The sequence below is a fragment of the Physeter macrocephalus genome, chromosome 4 (assembly GCF_002837175.3).
Source record: "Physeter macrocephalus isolate SW-GA chromosome 4, ASM283717v5, whole genome shotgun sequence".
Lineage (NCBI taxonomy): Eukaryota > Metazoa > Chordata > Mammalia > Artiodactyla > Physeteridae > Physeter > Physeter macrocephalus.
This window is the reverse complement of record NC_041217.1, coordinates 43,040,306-43,064,652: the sequence shown is the minus strand read 5'-3', so window position 1 is coordinate 43,064,652 and position 24,347 is coordinate 43,040,306. Positions and strand designations below refer to the sequence as shown.

Here is a 24,347-nt window from a genome sequence, read left to right as displayed (position 1 = left end):
CCCAGGACTTCCTCTTGCTAATGTCTGCTCTAAAAGAACAGATTATGGGACACAGCATTTTAAATTTCAGCATTGTGTTGTGCTTTGCTTCTTGATTTGAGCATTTATTCAAAAAACAGGTTTTACACGTCTAAAAAATCTAAGGCTAATAAGTTCAGAAAAATGCTATAAACAGTCATGATTCTGTCCACATGGTAGATAACAGTTTGTAATTTATTATCAAAAATACTATAGGATGCTATCCAGCGTATTTTTGGCCTTTTAGCTTTAGTAACAGAGTAAGCTGATACTGTCCAAGAATAGTTTACAGTAGATGTTGGAAAGAACAGAGAACTTGGAGTCCATTTAAAGGATTCAAAAAATTCTCTAATATGATTCTTGCTACATTTTAGAGCCAGCATTTCTTTCCCCTGTGAAAATGAACCCACGATTTTATAATGTATGCTATTGGGAAAGTATGAATCAATTGACAGACTTTGAAATAAGAACATAAGGAGAAAAACAGTCCACAGTTTTTATTTGATGATGCAAACATATAATATACTGTATAACTTAGTCTCTGAGATAAGCGCTAATATAACCTCCCTTGCCACACTTTCCTTACTTTATTTTAAATATCTGACTTGGATTTCACCTGTAAGGATGGTACTGATAAACCCACTTCTGTGGCTGCAGCAAAAAGCCAGCTTAAGGGGTGATTTGCCCACATTAAATCTGCTCAGTTTATGAGCTGTAAAAAGAATTAGCCAGGCAAGGTTTTCAACAGAACAGAACAAGAGAGAAAGTGTGTTTAAATTGTTTCTTAAAATACACTAAATATTGGGCTAATTCTAAAAATAAACTTTGATTAAACACCAAACATCAAAACATTTTGTTTTCTTTCATTACCTCAATAAGCCCTGTTTATGTGCTAGGTGCTGTATTAAGAGTTAGAGGTACAGAAACAAAGACAGTCGCTGCCCAGGAGTTTCTACTTGAGCTGGGAAGAGAGACAAGTAAACAGTGTCCACAGTTGGGTAAATGCTACGGGCAGGATTATGCCTCAAGAGTTTCAGGGACACCTGGAGTCTTAGCCTGGGGATGGAAAGAGGTTGGAGGGTTGGAAGGACTTGAAGAAAACAAAACAAGTTGAGGGGACTGGCATTCCAGGAATAGGAGAGAGTGTGTATGAAGGGAAAAAAAGCTAGAAAAAGTACTGTCAGTTTGAGAAATCAAGTATTGTCTTATTCTTTAGCACAAGTGGCAAAATTACTTGTTTTGCTCCAAGTCCTAATTCATAAAACAAATAACTTTTGGAGGGCTTTTAGTTGTTTTAAAATATGATTCCTAAAAACCATTACTTCTGAGATTAATTTTTATATTTTAGCTTCTGTACTGTATCACTGACAACAGATAAGTTGGGTAGAGAAAAAAGACTAAAAGGTATGCAAAGAAGCAGAAGGTAAGAGGAATACAGTGATGAGAAAACTACATAGAGAGGATGTGGTTTTTAAAGAGATTTACACGCACATGGCTATTGAAAGAAGTTAGGCAGTGTCCCCTCGGAAGACTTTCTGTCTCTCTCTCTCCCCCTCCTTCCCTTCCTCCCTTCTCTCTCCCTCTCTCTCTCTTTTTCAAGAAATGCCCAAAGAGATCTAAGAACTTACATGCTGTATGTAGAAACCTACTCCCATTGATGGTAGCTGGGGTAAAACTATTTCTAACCCTCTTCATCTTCTTCTGTCCTCTTCTCCCTGCCCTTCCCCTCACTCCCACCCCAGGCACCAGGGGAAGGGGTTGGCCAACTCAGACATTTGGGGGAAGGAGGAGAAGTTGGGAAGGAGGTGCTAAGGACTAGCTACTGGGAGAGGCAAACTTCTACTTCTGAGATGCACATTCCTTTGTCATCTCGAGTCAGGGAGAAGAAGCAAAACAAGCAAGGATGGGGAGGGAAAAGGCACCACTGGATCTCTATAAGAAAGTATAAAATTCATTTCTGCTTTGGAAAGGTGGAAAAGAACTTTTGCCCCTTTCTGATAGAGAGCAAGAAGCTTTCGGGCATGATATCTGACTTGGGGCCTTATCTCAAAGAGGGTAAATATGTAATTAGGAATACTGATGCAAAAGTTAACTTTCCAATTCCTCTTACTTTTGTGAGAACAACAACAAGAAAAAACAGCACAGGGCGTTTGAAGACTTACAGAAGATTTACGTTGTGCCAGCGTTTCATTTCTGCCTGACCTGTGATACCTGGTGAATTAAAAGGCCAGTTTTAAATGCACCTCATGGTATTTTTCCGGTCACTCATATCAGTCAGAGTGGAAAAAATGGAGACGAGTTACTGTTTACTAATTAGAATCCCAGTGATTAAAGAAAAAAAATTCCAGCAGGAGGAGCTCTAACATGCCTTAGAGTTCAAATTTTAAAAACAAAAAAGTTGAAAGCAAACAGAAAAACAGAGGCGGTGTGCCTTGCAAGCTGCCCTGTCAGTGAACAAATATGTGACCGAGTCCAATTAAATGCTTAGTGCGAAGCCAAGTGATGATACTGGTGGAGACAGAACGGCCCACATTTTTTCCCTTCCACGAGTCTCCTCGTTCTGATGCAGTTAAACTGGGAACGGATGTGCGGTGTTAGCTCTTACAAAAGAGGGAGCAAAAGGCTGCTTTCTGGGCAAGTCTAGAAGTTATTCTTTTTCTCCTGAAGTGTCATATTGTTGCTAAATGAGTCTTTGATGCCGGCTCAAAAACCGCATTTTAAAATGAAATTTTCATTGGTGTTTGAAGGCACTACGAAAACTCCTGTATGTTCATCTCCTTTACTCAGTGGCTTGTTGGGTGTTTTTTTAAAATGAGGGAAATGCTGTGTTTGTAAAAACTGGTGCTAAAAGGGCAAGGAATCATATGTCCCCTGGGCCATGTAAAGAGTCTGCAGAAAGAATTAGAGCTTTCTAACACACTCACATACATCAAATGGAATACAAAGAATTTACTCAGGAAAACAGTGAGAAGTATATGAATTTAACAGTTACCGGATTTTTAGGGTAAGCCTTTCCATTTTGGACAGTGTTGTGGGAGAGGAATGGACGAGTGGGCGTACAGTATGATCAGAATTACTTAACCTGAAGGAAAGTTTCAACCAATTCCTTTTAATCGCTTGCCAACAAGAAGTCAGACTTTTTGTTTTACACCTTAGTGGTATGCCCACATTTAAAAATTTTATATAAGCTCCTACAGAAAATTTAACTGGACCAATTCAGACCAAAAGTCACTAAATAAAGCTAGTCTAGACGGAAAAAAAATCTATGAAAACCATATGTCTTTTAGGCATCTGTCTTACAAAAACTGCCATCATCTTGGAGAAATAGTTCACAAAATATGCTTTTAGGAAAACACTACTGTAACGACCATGCGAGCTGTGCTTAAGAAGATGGCTGGACTTGGAGAGAGTAAAGCCAGAATGTTTACAAATGAAAGGCTCTCATTTCTACATATATCTGTCTGTAAACATCACTGAGAGGATGGACAAAGGCAGGTAATAATTTATATTTCCACTATTCTAGAAGGGATCAAAAAAGTTTACAGTTTTGTTCCTCCACATCCCCACAGAATGTTAGACCAAGGGACCTCAAAGCAACTCTATTCTCACTCACAGAAAACTGTTTTGAATAATGTTGTACATGGATGAGGCCAAAGAACCAGAACATTTTCTTTTGATTATTACCTCATCCTGCTGGCCTGCCAAACACAGCTAGAAGGCAGGTGTCAGACAGGAGTAACCAAAGGAAGACTGTCCTGTATAACTGGGTGTAGGGCCCAACTGACAGACAAGGGGAATCAGAAGGACTGGGGTACAAAGCAGGAGTGCAATGAGAATGCAGTAAAGAGAAATGTCCTAAAACCTTGCCTTTCCGATTTAACATTGCTTTCTGGACTGGAAACAACGGTCAGTGCTACCTTCCTTATTCTAGCTTCATATTTTTGTACCTCAAAATGCACTTTAATAAGTGGTATGAAATCTATAGACAAAAATAGAAAAGTTAACTCTAATGATAAAAATGACATCATTTTGACAGAAACCTGAAGAGTCTCCGGAGCCTGTGAAAGTATTTGTAAATTGCAAAGATTCCTTGGGACCGTCAAGAATATTTTGCTGAGACTTCTTCCTCTACAGGGAAGGGAACAACACAGTAACAATGGTCATTGGTATGAGTGCCCCATGTGCTGTTCAGACACCTAGAAGACTGGATAAACACTATATATCAAATAGAAAAGGTCCTGGGTTGAAGGAGGCGAGTACAGTAAAAAAAAAGAGGGAAATCTACAAGGTGGCATCAGTCACACACCAAAGTTTTAAGCAAAAGCAAGAAACACGATTTCAACATGTTTATTCAAAGATACGGTGCTTTAAAATGAGTTTTCAAATACTCATTAGTTTTCGAGTATTAAGATGGTAATGGGGTAGAGTGTTTGAAATATTAAAACAAATCAAGCAATCATATCAACAACCCTCATTACAGATTCCTAAACTGAACTGTAGAGCATTTAAGTAGGTTAATCAGATTCTACTGATGAATCACAGGGATTTTTATGGTCCATTAATTTCAGTCCTGAGTGTTCTGATACTACTATTGTTAGAGCTAAAACTGTGAGTTTGCTTTCTTTCAAGGGCTATGTACAGTACGGATTTTATTGTGACCTTAGACCCAGATCCGTGCAGGGAAATTACTGCAGTGGTTTCTCTAGTTAACACATTTACTAATGTTTCCTTAATTTTCCACCCCAAGAGGCAATAATTAATGTAGAATTGACCTCACATGAAGTTTTATTATTTTAGTTATTAAAATATTTTCCAATACTACTAAGAAGCAAGAAGAAATTCTAGTTGTTTTAAAAATAAGTAGACGTTTTCCTCAGTTTTTATAGCTTTCCTCCATGAATGGTGGTTTAAAGGCAAAGCAGTGTGCAGACTTTCTGGCGGAGACCCTTGAACACAAGACTAGGAGGAGATTTATTTGAGGGAAAAACTTCATTCACTTTTAAAACTGGCTTTGAGAGTAATCCTAATATAAAGTTAAAAAAATACACGTGGTACAGAATATATCTTACATAATTATCCAATCCCAAGTGGAATAATTCCATTTTAGGTTCTTGGGCTGCAAAATACCTTTAAAAAGGCTTTCCTATCTCCTACTCTCCTAAAAGGTCTCATTCTAGATGAATGCAAAATATACTGAAATTTAGATAAGGCTGATCATGAAAATCTGAAACCTAATACAGGTAGTATTTACATGGTGGAGGCAACTGGTATATTTGATTGTAAAATAAGATTATTTTCCAAATCATATTCAAAGCCACCTGTGGTCTCCTTTCTCTTGGTTTTCAACATTGCCATAGGAGCTTGGGGATTCACTTATGGTGGTATATCTAGTTGGTGGTTATCTAGTTTTTAGCTTATTCTCTGTCTCAGTTGGTTCACTAGCCTTTCTACAAAAACAAAACAAAACAAACAAAAAAAATAGGGAAGGGATGAAGCATATTTCTAAATTTTATATTAACTTGCATATTTACTGGGTTCCCATAATAGCAGCAAGAACAGTACTATCCTGTTTTTCAGTGGTTAAACTAATCCCAATGGGGGAAAATGCTGACTTCACAAAGATTTGGAATTCTCCACGTGTCTGAGCAATTAAAATCAAGAAGGCCTGGCCTTGTCATTGACCATGAATGATTGAGAATTTTGCTATTTGCCATTTTGATTAAGGATTTTTTTTCCTGATCCTTGGATAGAATGTGTTCTTTCTAGAATTCATGTGAGCAGATAATTTTGACTGGAAAACAGGAGTGGACATTTCCTGGTGTTTATGGGAATGGTTAAAAACTAATTTCAGAAATTAGAGCACTTGTTATTTGCAGGTTTGCCTATCATGTGGCTCTGATGCCTGAAAAGTAGCCAGAAAGAAAAGAAAGTACTGTGCCATGATGAGGCTGCCTCAGTTCCTTGTGGCTTTGGACTTTGCCCTCTGTAGGAATTCTATTTCTGGTCAGAGGTGCCATATGATCTAAACTTCACCTAAATACCGGTAATGTGGCATCAGTACACATGCAGATTCTTGCAAACCCAATGCATTTCCAACACCCCGCCTCCCATCCCCTGCATTTAAAAATACTGGCCAGACCAAAAGTGTAATATTCTTTTGGAAACAGCATTTGGTAAGCCAGGTGGATTTCATTTGGCAACTAAAGGGTGTAAATATGTGTTTAGATTCAGAGGTTCCCCTAGACAGCGGTTACAATATGTTGGCTAGAGTAAGCTAAAGGTTTTAACATTGGGCATTTAAAAATTCTATGTTTAAGCAGCAATAAAGTTATGACAAGCAGACAAAAGTCATCAAACCCTCAGTTAAATCCTCAACTCCTTTCTCATTCTGCTGGAGGGAGGCATGTAAAGCACATTCTGAGTGAAAGATGCAGCATTTACATTTTCATGTTTAATTTCCTGGCTATTTATCGGCTAAAGCAGCTCTAGTAAGCTAAATTTCACTTCTAATTTTTCCTCGTAGCTGCTAAGTCAGAGGGAGGAAGAGGTGTCCAGCAGCTCATTCTTGGAGTTTGCTGCTTATATAAAAATTGGAGGTGAAAGAGCCAGGGATCATGTTGTGCCATGAATCTCTCAAGTCATTGAAAAACATGCCATCTGACCACAACTGCCTGAAAATGAAGATTTGCCCTGTAAAATCATTCTTTTCTTACAGTGAGGGAGACAAAAGAGGGCAGTGATGAAACAGAAGTACTAGCTTGTGTGTGTCTACAAGACTGTGGGTCTGCTTACCCTGGGTAGAATTCTTTTCTCTGAGCTGACATCAACTTGTATATAGGAACATTCAGCAGATTCCAACTGGTGACAGTTTGCTGCTGACTGGCTACAGGAAGAATAACAATTATTGGCTGTGCGTTTTTCACTGGTCAGTGGCTCTTGTGCCAGACTCCCGTCTTGGCTCGTCTTCCTCAATCAGGTGAAACCAGGGGCAGGATTAAGTACCCTGAAACTCAGAAAGGCTTTCCCTACACTGTTGAAGCTTAGCAATTTAGAGCGCCAAATGAGAACAAAGCGCCAAACGAGAACAATGACAGAGCTATTTGCTATGGTTGGTCGTGGGACATGGAAGCAGTTGTTCCCTTAACTCAAGGCCAGTTAGCACGCGGCTGGTATGGCATATGGTATATTGTTATATTTACTGCCCTGCTGCCTGTCTGCATTTCTGCTGTGTGTACTTTGCCTCATGTAGATCCTTTCTTATTTTCCGCTTTCTTGTACCCTCCTGCACCATCAGAAGTTTGGAAAAATAAGATAAGGGGCACATTGAAAACTGAAAGGCAATCTGAAATCTACCTTGACACATCTGCAAAGCTCCCAAATTCCTGGCCCTGCCTAAACAGACTGCCAGTCATTCTGGACTGTGGCAGGATGCAGATGTTTGTGTAAAGTAGACTCAAGTTTGCTATACCCAAGAAGGAAACCACCAGGCTAATTTTACTTCCACTTGAACCGGAATGAAACCAAGACCTGAAGAATGAAAATCTCTGACATTAACCATTGATTCACTTCAGTGAATTACTATGTTACAACCAGAATCACTGTGGCATTTGAATGATTTTGATGAAATATCTAATTGTGGGGCTCAGATTAAGTTGGACGCTTTTCTTTAGTGAGCAGCTTGTGGCCAAATTCCCATTTTCATTACAATATGTTAAGCATCGTGACAACTCATGTTAAACCTGCAACAAATTATTAATTACATTTGGGATTTCTGTAACTAATTTTGTTACATAGTAGCCTCATGAGATGCCTGAAATATTAAGAATCAGAAAGAACCCCTCAAAGTTGTTTCTATTCTCAGCAATTATACTTTGTAAAAATCCTTGCTTGACTTTTAAATCCAGTTGCTAAATATAAAAACTGTTCCCTGAAAAATCAGAACACCTAATCATATTTTTATTTGTTTGTTCTTTAAAGGAGAAGGATGTCGAGGAAAATAGAAAGCTCATGGCTGAAATCAGAAATCACAAGATGAATTCATCACTTGTCCAAAGACACTCAGCTGCTAAAAGAAGTCGTACTTTTAGAGGGCTGTTGAGGAGGAAGTAAGTCAGGGTGTTTCCAGTACATGACTGCTGGGGAGTCAGACAGGCTAGTCCCACAAGTCGCTTAACTGTCCGTGAACCCTGAGCCCACAACTTCAAGGCTCGGCAGCTTCGTCCTTCATGGCACCAAACCTTGATATGAGGGATGCAAAGACACACTCATAAGAATCATGGGTTTGCTCTTACTCAAAATTCGGGGGACTGGCTGAAAAACAAAACAGGGAGACCTTATCCCTAGGTGAAAGGGATTCTGTGTTAACTGTCAATTAAATCAACATATAAAATACGTAAAAGAGATATGGTACAGAAGAGCATCAGGGTCAGACATTTAAAACCAGATTAAACTAAATTGTAAAGAGAACCCAATGGCTTTTACCTCTGTAAAGAAAAGAACATGAGTGCATGGATTGTCTCTTCATGTAGAGAAACTGATGTACCTTTTGCCATGGTTGGTTGAGTAGTAAATTACTGAGAATGTGGGGCTGTGATGAGATTCTCAAAGTGTGCGTGTAAAGTCAGGGAAACTTTATAAGTCATGGAAGGATCATAAGTGGAAGGCCCTGGGATAAAATCTTGACGCTATTCCAGGGCTGTCTCTGCAGTACAGGGACCCCAGTTTCACCATGGGCCTCACCAGAGACTCTTTCTGTGGAGCATTTCTTGGTTTCCATGCTGTGTTTCTGTCAAGTGAATGAGCTGAAGTAAAAGCTAAGTCCTTTCCTCTGATTCACTTTTGTCATCTTTAAAAGACACCATCAGACTTGGTGACAGGGATGGTTAAAAGAAAGGACTTCTATTTTTCAAAATAAAATTTTTTTTTTAAATAGAAGACTGGATGATGAGGTAAATGAAGTTTGCTTTTCCTTGGATAGAGACCCTTCCTCCCACCCTTATCCCCTTTTGACCGTTGCAAAATAGCCTAGTCCAAGGAAAGGGGAGAAGACAAATGAGCGAAATAATGCCAGAGTCGGCTGTTGCCAGGAAAAACACACTCTGATTCAGTTAATTTGTTCTGTTAATGTCAAAGGCTGTGATTCCCAATTAGCTAATTTTAAGAAGCTATAACCGAAAATAGCTACATCAGCCCTAAAGTTAGTGTTTGGTGAAGATTATGATCTTCAAGTAAGAGAATAGGGCCCCTAAAGAGGTACTGATGTCTGTTTAAGATCATGTTGCTCAACAAGGACACAACTGGCTGGGGTTTTCCAACTGGGTTTCAGCCACTTCAGAGAAGTTGATAGAGGTGAGAGGGGAGGGGGCACACCAAACATTCTGGCAACAGAAAATGTTCCACAAATCAGATTTGCGTACAGTTAACTTTCTAATGGCAGAAGCATCCATGCCAGTGAGCCTCTTTGGGATAGAGATGCTCCCCTAGTTCAGGAGGAGTCAATTAAAACAGGCATGTAGTTTGCAATATTTCTAGCCCTCACTGAAAGTCTCCGTGCACATAAACCAGAGCAGCTTGAGCAGCTGAGAAAAACTGGGCCAAAAACCACTCCACCAGCCTCTCTCCTTCCTCTTCCTTTACACTGGAATGGAAAGATATAATAATAATCTTTTTTTTTTTTAAAAAGCAGAACACTCATGGTTTCTGTACAATTGCAGGTGCTTTCATTACATCTGAATACGGTTACGATAAATCTATGCTCTTAAAAGTGAAGATCACAACTTGCTAATGAAATCACAAATTATCCAGAAGAAAACTAAGCACAGGCACACGCTGAGTGGCAGAATCTTTTGCCTCTAAAAGTTCAGTTTTTGCCTTTGTAATATTAAAGCCCAACAGGGAGCCGGCAGGACACTGCTTGTGCTGTCTTGTCACGTTATGAGTTTCTGGTTTCAGATAAAAGGGGAGAAAGGGCCTTTAAGAAAGCAAAAAACTGGAGAAAAAAATTAAACTTCCTTCTCGGAAACCTAAGGGTTGTTTTTCTGGAGATGATGGATAATGGCATTTCGAGTTATTTTAGTTTTTAATAGAGAAAATGGAGGCAAGTCATGGAGGGAAAAGATAAATAGAATAATAAATAAATAAATAGAACAAGGTGAAGTTTCAACAAGAGCTTCCCTCAACTTTTCCTTTCTTTCTTTCTATCTTTGTCTCTCTTTCCTTTTCTCTTTCTTTTTTTGAAATCTTAAACCCCATTTCTGGCTTGCATTTGGTAGGATTCCTGCCCTGGCTTTTATTAAAAACAGACTTTACGTGGTCAGAATTCTCCATCTAAAGCTAAACTTTAATAGGCATAAGGATCCTAACAAAGTCTTTCTTGCTCTCTCTCAGGTGACCCCCCCTCGTCCCCCCAAGGATTTCCCTCCCAGTGCGCTGAACTGGCGCTGAAACTGGAAGGCTCAGCAAAAACCACCAATTTTCCTCTTTTACTCTGAACCCTCATTTCTGTTTTACTTCTGAGACTCTTTGCAAGGCCAGATCAAGTTAAGTCTGGCTCTAACCTGAGAATACTCCAGAAATTTTGAATAACACACTGTTGTCCTATAAATTCCCTAAAGCAGGTGCCTGAAACCTGGCGGTTTCCCTTCTCCAGCAGAGGCTCCAGAGCCCGACTCCTGCTGGCTACCTTGTGTGTGTGTGAGCTGGGAAATACCAAGGGTGACTCCACCTGGCTTAACAAATCAATTTAGCATTCAACAGTCATCTGAAGGGTATTGGCAAGCCAGCTTATCTGAAACCGAGAGGTAAAGCAGCCAAGCGAGCAGGCAAAGACATGCACTTTCATTCTTGAAGACAGGCGCCACCAGGTTGCTCTAGTTCCTTCTTATAGCTAAACAGACAAAATAGTCGACTTTAAGGCTCCTGTATGGGACTCCCGTCTTCCCACGCTCAACACCCCCCAACCCTGCCCCGCCAATGGCCTCCACACCTTCTTGGCACAACTGCAGACCCTTTCCCAGTCAGTTTTAAGTTTCCTAAACCAATAATTTAATCTTGTGTGTGGTGAGGCTCAATGCTGACCTTTACGCTTGTTTACATGGAAGGGACAGTCTTTTGAATACTGCAGTGCAGCGGTTCTCCAGGGAAAGGTTCTCAAGGCTTCTCAACCCTAACCCTAACCTCTCCCCACATCCCACTGCACCCCCCGCCTCTCTCCCTGCCCCCAGTGGCAATGTCTGGAGACATTCTTAGTGGTCACAACTGGGGGAGTGCAGTCGACATCCACTAGGTAGATGCCAGGATGCTGCTGAACATCCTAAAACACACAGCACAATGTCCACAACAACAATGTCAGTAGTGCTGAGGTGGAGAAACCCCGACATGGTTAGGAGACTGCTTGGGATTAAAGCCCAGCTCGATTCGGGCCTGGCTGAGCAGGCTTGGGCAAGTTGCTTAACCTCTGTGCCTCGTCTGTAAAATGGATAAAAACCTATCTCATGGGGTTGTTGTGAGCATTAAACAAAAATGTACCTGCAAAGCTCTTAGGACAGTGCCTAGCATACATTGAGAGCTCAATAAATACTAACTGTTGTTATTATTATTACCAGAAATTCAGCTCAGTTCCAAATAAATTATAAGCCAAACCTACTGAGGTTAGAAAAAAAAAAAATACATAGGTTTGAGAGTACATATATCCTCTTTGATGGGGACCAAAATCATGATGGCAGTAACAACCACAGTGCTTTACAGTTTGTGAGACTCTTTCAAATACCATGTCTCATATGATTCGGGCCACATCCTTGTTATATCTTTATTTCATAGATGAGGAACTCCTGGCTCAGTTAAATGAGTGGCCCAAGGCCTGTGGCAAACCAGGTCTTCTGATTCCACATCTCCTTCTATCCCTTCTACACTTCCCTTTGTTTAGTGGGTTAAGATGCCCCTTCTTCTCTTCATTACACCCAACAGCCTGAAGATCAAAATAAATGTAAGTACTGAAATCAGAGGGTGAGGTGACTCAGGCTTCATGGGTGGGCAGAACTCACTTCTCTTTTTATGGTACCTGCATAGTAAGGTTTTCCTTTATGGAGTATACAAATATTTTAATCCTCTGAATTGAACTTCTAAAAAACTAACTTTCTGTATGGGCTACTTTCTTTCATTTTTAAATTTCTGATATGAGGGGAAAAAAACCTAATTCCCTCTATTTTCAAAATCTCTAATTAGTATATTGATCATAAATGTATGAAGGTTAGAATATAGCTTCAACTATATGTATACATATTTCAAGTTCTACTTATTTATTAGCTATTCTGTTTCACAGTTAAGCCTGACAATCTGCTTACAAATGCCAAATGTATTATTCAAATGTACAATGTTCTATCTTATATATGATCAGTGACTGAACACAGCAATTATATGTCTGTGTTAAAATTTCTATGCATAGCTTTTTAAAAAACAATCACAGATTAACCAGCCAGATTTTTACTCAGCCTACATTAAAGTTAATAATATTGGGTTTAAGGGTCAAAGTTCAGAGGGCAGATGGATAATATTCCTTGAAGTCAGTGGTTTGCTAGAACTCCTCTGGTAATAGAGAAGGCCAGGCCTTAGCTGGTGATGCTTTTGTGACCTAGGGAGCACACAGCTTGCAGCAACCCAGCCACGGCTCTTTCATTTCAACGGTCTCCGTCAAATTCTACAAACAGCTGCCAAAACGTCATTCACCGGGACCCAGGTTTCTTTGGTCCCATTTAGTTTGTGCCGGTTGAGAAAGGAGAGGTTTAGGCCATATACTGGGTTCTAAATGGTGTCACAGGCTCAGCAATCTTCCCATGATCCCCCTCCCGGAGGGAAAGCTGAAAACGTGTATGACAGTATCTTTACCATTTTCTTTTCCAAATCAATTTTGTCTGTCAGGCTATGAGAAGAGAACCGACGAGCATGGCCCTGCTTTCGGCCTCGCGCAGAACACTCACCTGGGGACGCTCGGAGGGGCCCTGGTGGGCCGAGACGGAACCTGCGGAGGCGCCCCGAACGAGTCGCTGCTGTTGGGGAAAGGAGGCAACGGGCCAGGCCGGAAGGGCACTGGAGGCGCCGCCGAGTGGGGTCCCGGGGAGGGGATGGCGGGTGCGGGCCCGCGGCCGGATGTGGGCCGCGGGAGGGGCGCGCTCAGCGTCGGCCTCCGCTGGGTGGTGGGGCTTGGAGGCGGGGACCTGGGGGCAGAGACCGACAGCAGTTTGCCCATCCTCCTCTCCCTTGGAATTCATCCTTAAAAAATATTTTATAACTGACTGCTTTTTAAAAGTATTTTCTGATTAACTCAGACACGCGTTAGGGATGTTAAACAGTATAGAAGGGTAAATAGTGAAAAAGTTTCCCTCCCCTCCCCCTTTGCTCTGTGGAGACAACCAACATCTCTTCCTGGGTATCCTTTTTATCTATATTCTACAATATCTTCTCTCTCTCTCTCTCTCTCTCTCTCTCTCTCTCTATATATATATATATATATATATATACATACATTGCTTTTTTGTACACAGCGTTCTACAACTTAACATTTTTTTTAAGCTTCATATTAACTGGCCTGTGTTTTCATTTCACTACTTAAAGAACTTACTCTTTTTAATGGCTGTATAACGTTCCAATGTAAGGATATATTGTGCTTGATTTTTTTTAAGTGTAAAGGTTTTTTTAAAAATTATGTATAATACAAAGTTATTTAAGTCAATAAATTTTTAAGGAATTTCACATGTTCTGATTCTTTCCACTGCCAAGTTCCTCCAAACTCATAATCTTCAAGATAAAACAGCCCTTTCAAAAAGAAGTTATCATGTGAATCAGCCCACAATTCTTTTAGTTAGGCTTCTTTGATCTCCAATGAAATATGGACACACTTCAAAATTCCCCACCTGTAATCTTTGGGATCCAATTTCCTCAAGCGATTTACTTTAGGACCATGTTTAGGGTCAGGAGATGGATCTGCCTGGTTCTGAATTTGACACCGTCTAAAAATGTATTAGGTTCAAATCATATTCACTCCTAAGCCATCACACTCTAGAACAGTACAGATCATTGGGATATGCCAATACCTAAGATAAAAAGTTTGTTAGGTTTTTCATAGTTTACTTGGCAGCTGTGTCTTGTAGTTCTTTCCCACAGATCTAACAGGTAGTTCTAGGAGTAAAGGAAACCACACAGTTAATCTATGAGGCGTTTCCAACGATTTTGTGCTTGATTTTGAAAGCGGTTGGCATCACCTGACCTTCTCTCTCGCTCCTGGACTTAAATATCTTTTTTCCTCTTTTTTCTTTAGGTTCATACTGGTTTAGGGAAGCACATTCAGAAAATGACACTGGACAAGCTGGGAGGCCTCCGGTGATGTGGAGCCATCTCCCTACCTGCGGGAATGCTGGATCCAGGAGTCGTCCACCGGCGGCGGTGCGGGCGTGAACGTCGTGGCTGTGTTGATGTCGCCGATGACCACGAGGGCTTCTTTAAGGGCTTGGTACATTCGAAGCATCTCATCCCGGCGCTGAGCCTGTTCCGCAGATTCCTCCATCAGAGTATTTTGGTCCTCTGAAGAATATAACTGTGCTAGGAGCTCAGAATTTATGAAATCTTTAACCTGCCAGGTCACCACAGAAAAGTAAAAAATGGGAATGAATGAGTGATTGAATGATAAACTGGTTCAGAGCCTGTGGACAAAGGCCACAAAAGTCCACTCTGGGAAAAGGGATGCATCGTGCATCTATTTATGCTTATTTTCTTCATTATCCTCCCAATGCCAATAACAGTTTTCCTCTCTGTTTTATGGCTGTTGACAGTAAAGAAAAACATAGGTTAGTTGAAAAGAGGGCCAAACCTCACCATCGCCAGAACAGGGCCTGTTGGCTGTACAAGCATTTCTGCAATGTTGTCTGAGGCTGCTTGGCTTATATATAGACAAGGGAAGGTACCAGGAGGTAAGCAGTGGTATTTTCAACAGGAAACAATGACACACAGAAACCTATGTAATAACACAAGTTATTCCTTCCATGGTATTCCCAGCCCTTTACCTAGCTTTTACCAAAATCACTGTAATACTATTAAGACCCCAGGTTTCAGTGTTGTCTCAAAAGTGGAATTAGCACCAATAAGTATTTATTAAATACAGAATCGTATATAATTAAGCAAGTTGATTCACAAAAAAAAGTGATATATTCTCTGCTTTCTAGAGCTTAACAGTGATGAAGACTGACATAAGGTTCCATAGTTAACAGATATATGAAAACAAACTAAAATATGAACAATTGGTATGAGTCTTAGGGGAGGGGCATTTTGTGGCAGGATGAGAATGGAGAGGGTGCATATGTTGTGCAGCCCTGAGGGAGAGAGAACCAATCATTATATTTCATCAAGTCTAAGATACCACTGATTTTAAGACACACCGGTCTTTTATGTGCCACTAAGAAAGAAAAAAAACACCATCAACTAAACTACAACAGAATGACAAGATGTCATTGAGTGTAACATGCATCTTCATGTTAGAAATGTTAAATGTGAAAAAAAGTGAATGTGAGAATCAGTGAAATCCAATGTGCCTTCACAAGTTATCTGATTTAAATTCTCACTGCATACTTATGAAATGTATATTATTATCCCAATTTTACAGATGAAGGAACTGAATGGACTTCAGAGAGTTTAAGTAACTTGCCCAAAGTCACACAACATTAAGTTGAACCCCAAATCTTCTGACTTGAAGTCTAGTGCTCTTTCCATTAACCCCCCTGCCTCACTCTGAGTGCTTAGAAAAGATAATTTATGTTTAAGCATCATTATTTTAGTGTGGTGCACAAGTATGCCAATTAACTTAAGCCTAGAAAAATAAAGCAACTTGGATTTTTCAGTTTCTCTGTTAAATGAGAAAGCTAGTGCTTATCTAGAGTCACTGGCTCTAAGAAAGGCCAAAGTCCAGTATATTTAATTGTTACTAATTCAAGCAGACAACAGAACACCTGTCAGATGCTCAAAATTCCTCGGTTGTAGTTACATTTGTAACTCAGAGATGACAAGACTCTAAAACACATAGCTTCACTATTTTTTAAAGGTATCAAACCATGTAGATAATTCTCCTAATCAGAAAATTCAGCTAAATCACAGCTTTGTTGTGGTGAAATAAAAAGTGTTCTCTGCACATAGTCTGTAAACCAGGAGTGATTTAAATGTGGAAGCAATCTAATACGCAAGATGTATTTGGGCAACTGTCTGATGGAAGGGAAGGTTTATGTGTGATAGCTGTGGAAGGTAAATGTGGCCAGATAACCCTGGGCCAGATGTCAAGGCCTTGAATGTCAAGGAAAAGTGTTTGAACTTTATCCACTTGGCAATGGGAAGCCATGGAAGGCTTTTAAAACAAGTAAGTGAAATAATAAAAGAGAGTTTTAGGAAAATCAATCTGGCTGTGATTGGAAAATAATTTGCAAGTGTGGCAGTAGAGATAAAGAAATCTGTCAGAAGGCCATCGCAGATCATTTATGAGATGATAAGCGTTTAATTTAGTAAGTGGCATAGAAAATATGGGGAGATATAAATGACATTATAAAGGAAAAACCAACAGGACTTGGTGCTGTTTGGATGTGAAGGGCAACAAAGAAAGGAACAAAGACACCTCAAGCATTGAGGTTTGGGTGAGGGGAAGTCAAGGAAAGTCAGATTTAGAGAAGATAGTAAATTTGGCTTAAGAAATATTTCATTCCCCTCCTTGAAGATTTATTTACTGCCAACCACACTTGCAGGTACCCAAGGAGTCATGTACGCTTGCACAAATCTTCCACTGTGAGGTGTGTGTATCCACTTGGAGAGATGATGCAACTCCAAACTCAAAACCAGACAAGTTTCCTGGCATTGACCATCAGTTGGGTTAAGCTCTTTTGAAGCTTTACATCTTCCTGGAGTATCACTTAGAATATATTAAACACAATTTAAAAGAAGATCCTTCCAAGAATAGATTTAAAGCAGATCTGAATTAAGAAGCAACTGTCAAACAAACCACGAAATAAAATAGTAAGAGCCTGCTTCAGCATTTTGATCAAAGATCTGCCTTGAATCAACTCTTCCACATCAAAATGTTACACACTAAAACTGTAACATAGATGGATAATTGGATAGTTGCCTACTATCCAACAGATTTGGCAATGTTCTGAAATAATATGAATAATTTTAGCATGAGAGAAGATGGCAATATAGCACAGTGGTTAAGGGCATATTCTTTGGAATCAGACAGCTCTGAATTTGAGTCCTAGCTCTAACACTTATTGTTCTTGGACAAATAACTTAACCTCTTTGAGTTTCAGATTCCTGATCTGTAAAATGAGGTTAAAGGTAGGAGCTGCCTCAAGAGTTGGTGGAAGGAAAAAAAAAAAAAAAAAAAGAGTTGGTACAAGGATTCAGTGAAAGAGTGAATGTAAATTGCCTAGCATGATGCCTAGCATTTAGTCAGTGCTCCATCAACAAAAGCTATTCTTTTTACAGTATATAGTCTAACTCGGCATTAGGTATGAAGAGGTAGGAAGTTAGTGCAACAGTGCTGGCATCAAGTGACATAGTTCAACATAAAGCATAAGTTAACATTTTATTTTGCACTTAAGAAAACTTCTAGAAAGACTCTTCTAGTCCTGCTAGCCTCACTTTCTAATGCTACAACTGGAATAAAGGTGGGGGACTTCGGGGAGTTTCCAGACACTTCAGGGACTTTCTGAGCAGTTTGTATGTCAATGGTATAAATATTTAAACCAAGGATTCTGCACAATTGGAGGGCAAGTGGATCCCTTTTACATGATAGCATTTAGAAAATAACTCACTGAACATGACATAAACTAATTATACTTGGATGTGAGATTTGAAATAATATTTATGCCTTTAATTATAACACCTTATAACCTATACATCTTTGTGTGGTTCACCAAAAAATTCTCACACACAAAACCTCATTCCAGTTCAAACTCTACAGGCTAGATAAACAGGCATTACTGCACCATGTCGTTCTGCTCAGTGTAAAGGAATGTGAGGTCATTAAAAACGTTCCACATGTTTTCCTCTCTTTCTTACTTTAACCCTTCTCTAGCAACCTGCAGTATTTTTGGATCTTTAACTTTCTTTGTCTTTATTACTACAACCATTTTAAAGCCTTCACAAATAGAAGAGGCATTTATAGAGTTTTCATACAATTCAGTTTACTAAGGAAACCATTTCCTTAAAATCTCTTTGTTTTGAGACAGGAGGAACTACAGAATGGGACAGTGATAACTCTCATTCACATGAATACGCACATAAAAAGTTACTTGAGAAGTTTAATTTTGTTTAGTTTTAGAGAGGGACTTGGGTAGAATTTTGTGATTCTTTGAGATCTCACAATTCTCTCATTTCCGCTTAAGGCTGCTTTACATTTCCGAGGGATTTCATTTTGCTAAAGACCAACGAAGTTTGCCTTCTTTAAAAAAAAAAGTAACATCCTTTGACTCACAAAGGTCGAGAAAAGAAGATAGACACACAAAAAAGTATGTACTGCATGATTCCAAAGTTCAAGAACAGTTAGAACTCATCTACAGTGTAAGAAAGCAGGAGTGTTACCCTTGGTGGGGAGTGCTAGGGGAGGGGGAAGCAAGAGTGGGGCCTCTGGGTCCTAGTCAGGATCTGTTTCTTGAGCAGGATGCAGAATTCTTGACCCGTGGAAACAAATCAGTGCTCTGGCATGTAAGATGTAGTTTTCCCTCAAATAATGAACATTGAAAATAACACCCTACTTCACACACATTAAAGTTACAGTAAGTTTTGAAACTAGGGCACATGTTACTAATTTTCCACCAAAGCATCAATGGCCAAGGAGAGTGAACATGGACCTCCAGGGTCCAGGGGCACAGGCTCCAAGTGTGAAATGCCTCTAGGTTTCATGTTTGGTTCTAAAATGTTTCATAAAAAACTTTACATTCTATTTTGTATTAGCTGGGTTTGTTTGAATATGAGGAACAATGTTTTAAATTACTTACTAGTTAAGATACAAAACATTGTTTCTCATATTCAAGCAAAACCTAATTAAATCTTCAAGTAAAATGAACCCTCTGGGCCAGTCACTTAAACCTCTTGGGGCCTCAATTTCTTCATTTAGAAACTGGACAAAATCATGAGTACCCAGCAGGTGGCTATTCTGTTCAAACACAGAATTGTGTGCCACTTGGCCAGTAATACTTTTCGAATAAAACTGGATCCACTTTCTTGATTCTCTGATGGAGAACTTCTGGTGGTGTGAGCTACAGAGAAGAGGCCATCAAAATATGCTTGCTGTGGGGCGTTATATGTGTGTTTTCTTTAATGTATCGAACAAAACTCTGTTTCTTTGCCTGTAGCCTGTCTAGAACAACCGCCTGTCGTAAACTTGCTATTTCTTTGTGCTGCTGTTACCTGGTATGTTTAAGCAATGAAACAGCTGCTGCATTTCAATAGACAAAGGCTTACAGTATGTCTGAGGGGAGGCATTTATTGCTGGCTTTAAATTTCTTAAACAATTCCATATGGAGACTTGAGTGGCAGAACGCTTAATGTAAACTTTCAAAGGAAACTGCCCACCAAATTCTGAACTTTATGAAAGTTGGCTGAAACATATTCTTTTTCAGAAGGCAGAGTAGTCACTCCCATTTCAAAGAGGAAAGGCCACAGCACCACTTTCAATAGTGATAGTCAACAAATAGAGGACCCGGTTTTAGGCATTTATTGGTTCTGGAGGAACAGCTAGCTTTCTCACCCACAACCATTTATAGAAACAGCAGGGTTAAGTGGATGGAATTCAGAATAAGGAGTCAAAGTATTTGTTTTCTTGTTGTGATTCTATGATTAATTCTCTCACTTGAAGATCTCTTCACTTTAAATAAAAAAAAATGTCAACACATATGCATGACACAGTGCTGGGTGTTCACTGTGTTTCTGTTCTTTGTACTCAACAGGAATGAACAAATTCTTCTGGAATGAACAAAAAGGGCTCAGACGTTCTGTACAATAAAATGCCATGAGAATATGAGTACATTTTAAAAAAGGGATTTGTATTTTTACATAATTACATATATAAATTTAAAATATATATTATATATACAATACTATATACTCTTACATATATAGTAAAAAAGTGGATAAAATAACACCCAAAGAAAAGCAGTCATCCTAGATGTGTAAAACTATTTTCTGGTAGATATGAAAAGTTAAATTCAAACAAAGATAATCATAACTTCATAAGAATCCAGCATTACATAATGTTTTTGCTTTCTCCTTATTCCTATTAATCTCTACTTCAAGGTTTGACCTTGGAGATCAGATCTTAATTGAAGTCTTCTTTCTCATGACTCTTATGTGAGGTCTCCCTGGAGGCAATTAGCAGAAATTTACTTCCATGGATAATACCCTGTAGGTGGGGCTTTTGCCATTTCATGAAGCAAGTGAGCACACCAGTGAGGAGTGAGGGCAATTACCCTCACGTGTGTGTGTGTGTGTGTGTGTGTGTGTGTGTGTTTCTTGAGAAGGTGAAAGTAGGTTAGATCTGCAACAGGTTTTTTTTTCCTTTTATCTAATTTATGTCAAGCCACTCCTCACAGCTATAGACAGGAAGTGCTATTTCCTGTGCTGATGATTTAATATAGTGCAGAGCAGAGCAGCGTTTGAACTGATGGCAGCACTAATGACTCTCAGTAAAACAGTGAAAAGATAAATGATACTTAATCAGGAAAATGTTTAAACAAGCAAGTGCCTGGATTCCACGGCAAAACAACCTGAACTCATTTAAGTGAAGTTAAGAGGGTAATTTAAAAAACAGACTATTTGCTTAGTACTTTATATTTTTCAAAATGGCATACAGTCCCACTTATGATGTTCTCTGACAACTCTGTGGGGTAGTTCAGGGTACTTAGTGTAGTTTTAGAAGTGACTGAGTTCAACTCAGAGGGGCCAGATGATTTGCTTCAGGTCACACAGCAGGCCATTGACCAAGCTTAAGTATATAATTTATAGTTTCCAATATATTTGCAATACATTGCTTACCTGCTGCTGATGCTTCAAAGCATCCTACTAACCTTGTTTGAATAAATGAAATGTGTACAAAAATAGAGTGAGTTAAAAACAAGATTGCTCCCGTGACTGTATGGGGCTTCTTAAAGTCAAGAAACTCATAGATCATGAACAACAAATGGATTGTCATACTTAGAATTTTGAAAGGAATCTTTATATATGAATAATGGCTATTTACAATTCTTAAGTAGGCAGCCATATTAGTTTCTTACAATTATACTTTTCATTGTACTTCCACATATACTATCTTGTGGAACAAATCCCTAAGCCAAGTACTTTTTCTATGATTCATATTTCACATATGGAGGAAATAGGTAGAAAGAAGTTAAGGATTTGTCTTAGGTTAACAGAGTCTGTAGCAGAGCCAAGCATAGAATCCAGTTTTCTCCTAAATTCTAGTGTGGGGCTCTTTTCAGTACTTTACCATCTAATTTTTATTTGTTACAAGCAAATGCTCATAATATATCATTGATTTAAATAAGAAGGTGTCCTTAGAAGATATCTAGGAATAAAATCGTTGCTGTCTCACTTTTCAAGAGTCAGAAAAGCCTGCTATAAAACACCTCATTATAGCCTATCTTACCTAAAAGAGAAGTTCTCAAACAAATTGTGATGTTATTTATACTTTAACAAAGTAGCTACCAAAAGGACCAAACCAGACCATGTAATTTAAGTATCATTTTCTGACTGCTATAAAAATAACCATGAAAAGAGAGAGATTCCATGCAATATAGATCAACTGATGGCTAGTCTAGCAGGCACTTTGAGATCCATGGCTCTATCATCTTTATCTTAGAAAAGAAAAGGTTAACTGACTTTGTAGCCAAGCGGACAGGGCAAAAAGCCCTTTCCCAGGTTAAAATAGCATTCCATAGTTTTTAGAAGGTGAAAATAATCATATTACCATATTCAGTATGTGTGTGTATGCAGAAGAGAATAAATATCTTTTGCCTTTAATCTCAAAGTCTAGGAGCCGGGGTATCTGGTTTTACTGCTGGCTTTGCAACTAATTTATACTCTGACGAGTATTTTTGCTCTGCTTTTTTATAAGCAAATTCACACCCTTCTAGAGGAGACAGCCAACAGGGAATACCACTGTACTGTATCTAGAAGTTTTATGTTTTCTTTCTTAAGTTCTCTTCCACTCGTCAGTCACTTACCACTTGTAATGGGAAATGATAAGCCTAGGTGATAGGTATTTCGACCATCCATAAAATATCACAAAGAAGATGAAGAGAATGTGAGCAATTTCCACACTAGGATGGGTTAGAGGTTAAAATGAGACAGTTTATAATCACTTACATTGTTGATCATAAGATGCATTATCGTTTTTGGAATTAGGTCTCGGATACATTTGTTGATAATAGACATGTAGGAGTCTACGAGGTTGCGAATGGTCTCCACTTGCCTCTCCAACTGTGGGTCCATGGAAAAGTTTTCTGCTTGGCCATTCTCATCATTTTCAGTCTAACAGAAAGGAAAGCCAAACATGGATTATTTCACATTTATAAAGAGGAGAAAAATACTAGACATTATCAGATGAAAGACTTCTGTTTACTGAATTTGGAGTTGTACTACTAGATGGTAACATCTTTATCTTATCAAACAGCCATTAATTCTGAAAAGAGATCAGAACCATGCAGTTATTATTCTACCTTTAGCCTGCCACAATTGAGCAAAAGCAAGTATTGTAATTCTGAATGAATGTTTAGATGGATGACCAGATAAACAGTGCACCTAACAACATACCTCCAGAGAACAATCTAATCTTAAGCCATTTGCAAGCTGGCCAAAGAACTGAATCCAAACATATGATGCAGATGTACACTTCTGGGAGGCGTCTCCAGGGATCCTATAGATTAGAAATAACCTTGGTGTTGTTCTGGAACTCCTAGGTCTGCTCTGGAATGGATCAGCACTTGGATCAGTCCAGATTTAAAACAAAATCTCCTAGGCCTGGCCTGGAGCCAAAATAAGAGATATAGGGGATAATTCATTTTTCCATGCTCTTGCTGGAATTTGTTATATAAATTCATGCTTCTGTCATCACTACTAAAGGCTGGCTCAACTGTGAAAAACTTACAGTTTTAACTTCTAACTTGTTATTCTTTGAATAAAACAGAACACATCCATACACAAAGCATTTATTTCTGCAACATGAGAGAAGCATCTGTTTTCTATACTATGTGACTTGAGTTAATTAATTTTGGCTTATCCACCAGAGGCTAGGCTGGAATGGCATCTTCATCATTAAGGACTGACCTATTGGCTTGGCATTGAAATCAATTTAGAACAAATGGTCTCCATTTCAAGTCAGGTCGAACCATCTAAGCCCCAGAACATGATACAAATATTGTTAGTGGTCTGGCCACTTTCTAGCTTTGGAAAGATTTAATTATGAATGCAAAAAATAAAAGGGGAAAATAATTTATTGCTTCCAATGTGGACATGAAGTACTTTTCTTTGGAAATGTACATACTTTGATCTGCCGGGTTTTTAATCATCCAATCAGTTCTCGGCAAAGCACTGTGCTGAATCGCTTAAAAAGACCTATAAATAAGCGTTAACTTTCGATCAACATGCATGTGTGAAAGGCATATTTGTAGGCCACAAAAATCAACAGTAACAAAGGTAGAAGTTAGTTCTAAACATTTATAAAGGCTTCTGTTGCTCTTCTAACACCTTAAAAATATTAAAATAATATGTGCTCACTCTAAAACACAATGGTCACTTTCCAATCCTGAGAGTCTGGCCCCATACTTCAGGGTGACAACTGGAGGACATTTCTTTTTTTTTTTTTTTAACATCTTTATTAGAGTATAATTGCTTTACAATGGTGTGTTAGTTTCTGCTGTATAACAAAGTGAATCAGCTATACGTATACATATATCCCCGTATCTCCTCCCTCTTGCGTCTCCCTCCCACCCTCCTTATCCCACCCCTCTAGGTGGTCACAGAGCACCAAGCTGATCTCCCTGTGCTATGTGGCTGCTTCCCACTAGCTATCTATTTTACATTTGGTAGTGTGTATATGTCCATGCCACTCTCTCACTTCACCCCAGCTTAGCCTCCCCCCTCCCCGTATCCTCAAGTCCATTCTCTATGTGTGCATCTTTAATCCTGTCCTGCCCCTAGGTTCTTCAGAACAATTTTTTTTTTTAGATTCCACATATATGTGTTAATATATGATACTTGTTTTTCTCTTTCTGACTTACTTCACTCTGTATGACAGACTCTAAGTCCAT

General features: G+C 39.1%; 1 protein-coding gene and 1 non-coding gene across 2 annotated transcripts in view; both read right to left on the bottom strand.

The window, feature by feature from the left end:
• The window catches only part of LOC129392055 (dynamin-3-like), a 189,860-nt gene that overhangs the window by 16,629 nt on the left and 148,884 nt on the right, over positions 1–24,347 (bottom strand). The window contains exons 4-6 of the mRNA XM_055084164.1: positions 22,405–22,569; positions 14,415–14,641; positions 12,993–13,229 (exon numbers count right to left, since the gene is read on the bottom strand). Of these exons, the coding sequence (XP_054940139.1) occupies positions 12,993–13,229; positions 14,415–14,641; positions 22,405–22,569 (629 nt within the window). The remainder of the gene's footprint in view (positions 1–12,992; positions 13,230–14,414; positions 14,642–22,404; positions 22,570–24,347) is intronic.
• On the bottom strand, positions 14,150–14,274 carry LOC112067565 (small nucleolar RNA SNORA18). Its single transcript, XR_002893355.1, has one exon. It is a non-coding gene; the product is annotated as a small nucleolar RNA SNORA18 (small nucleolar RNA).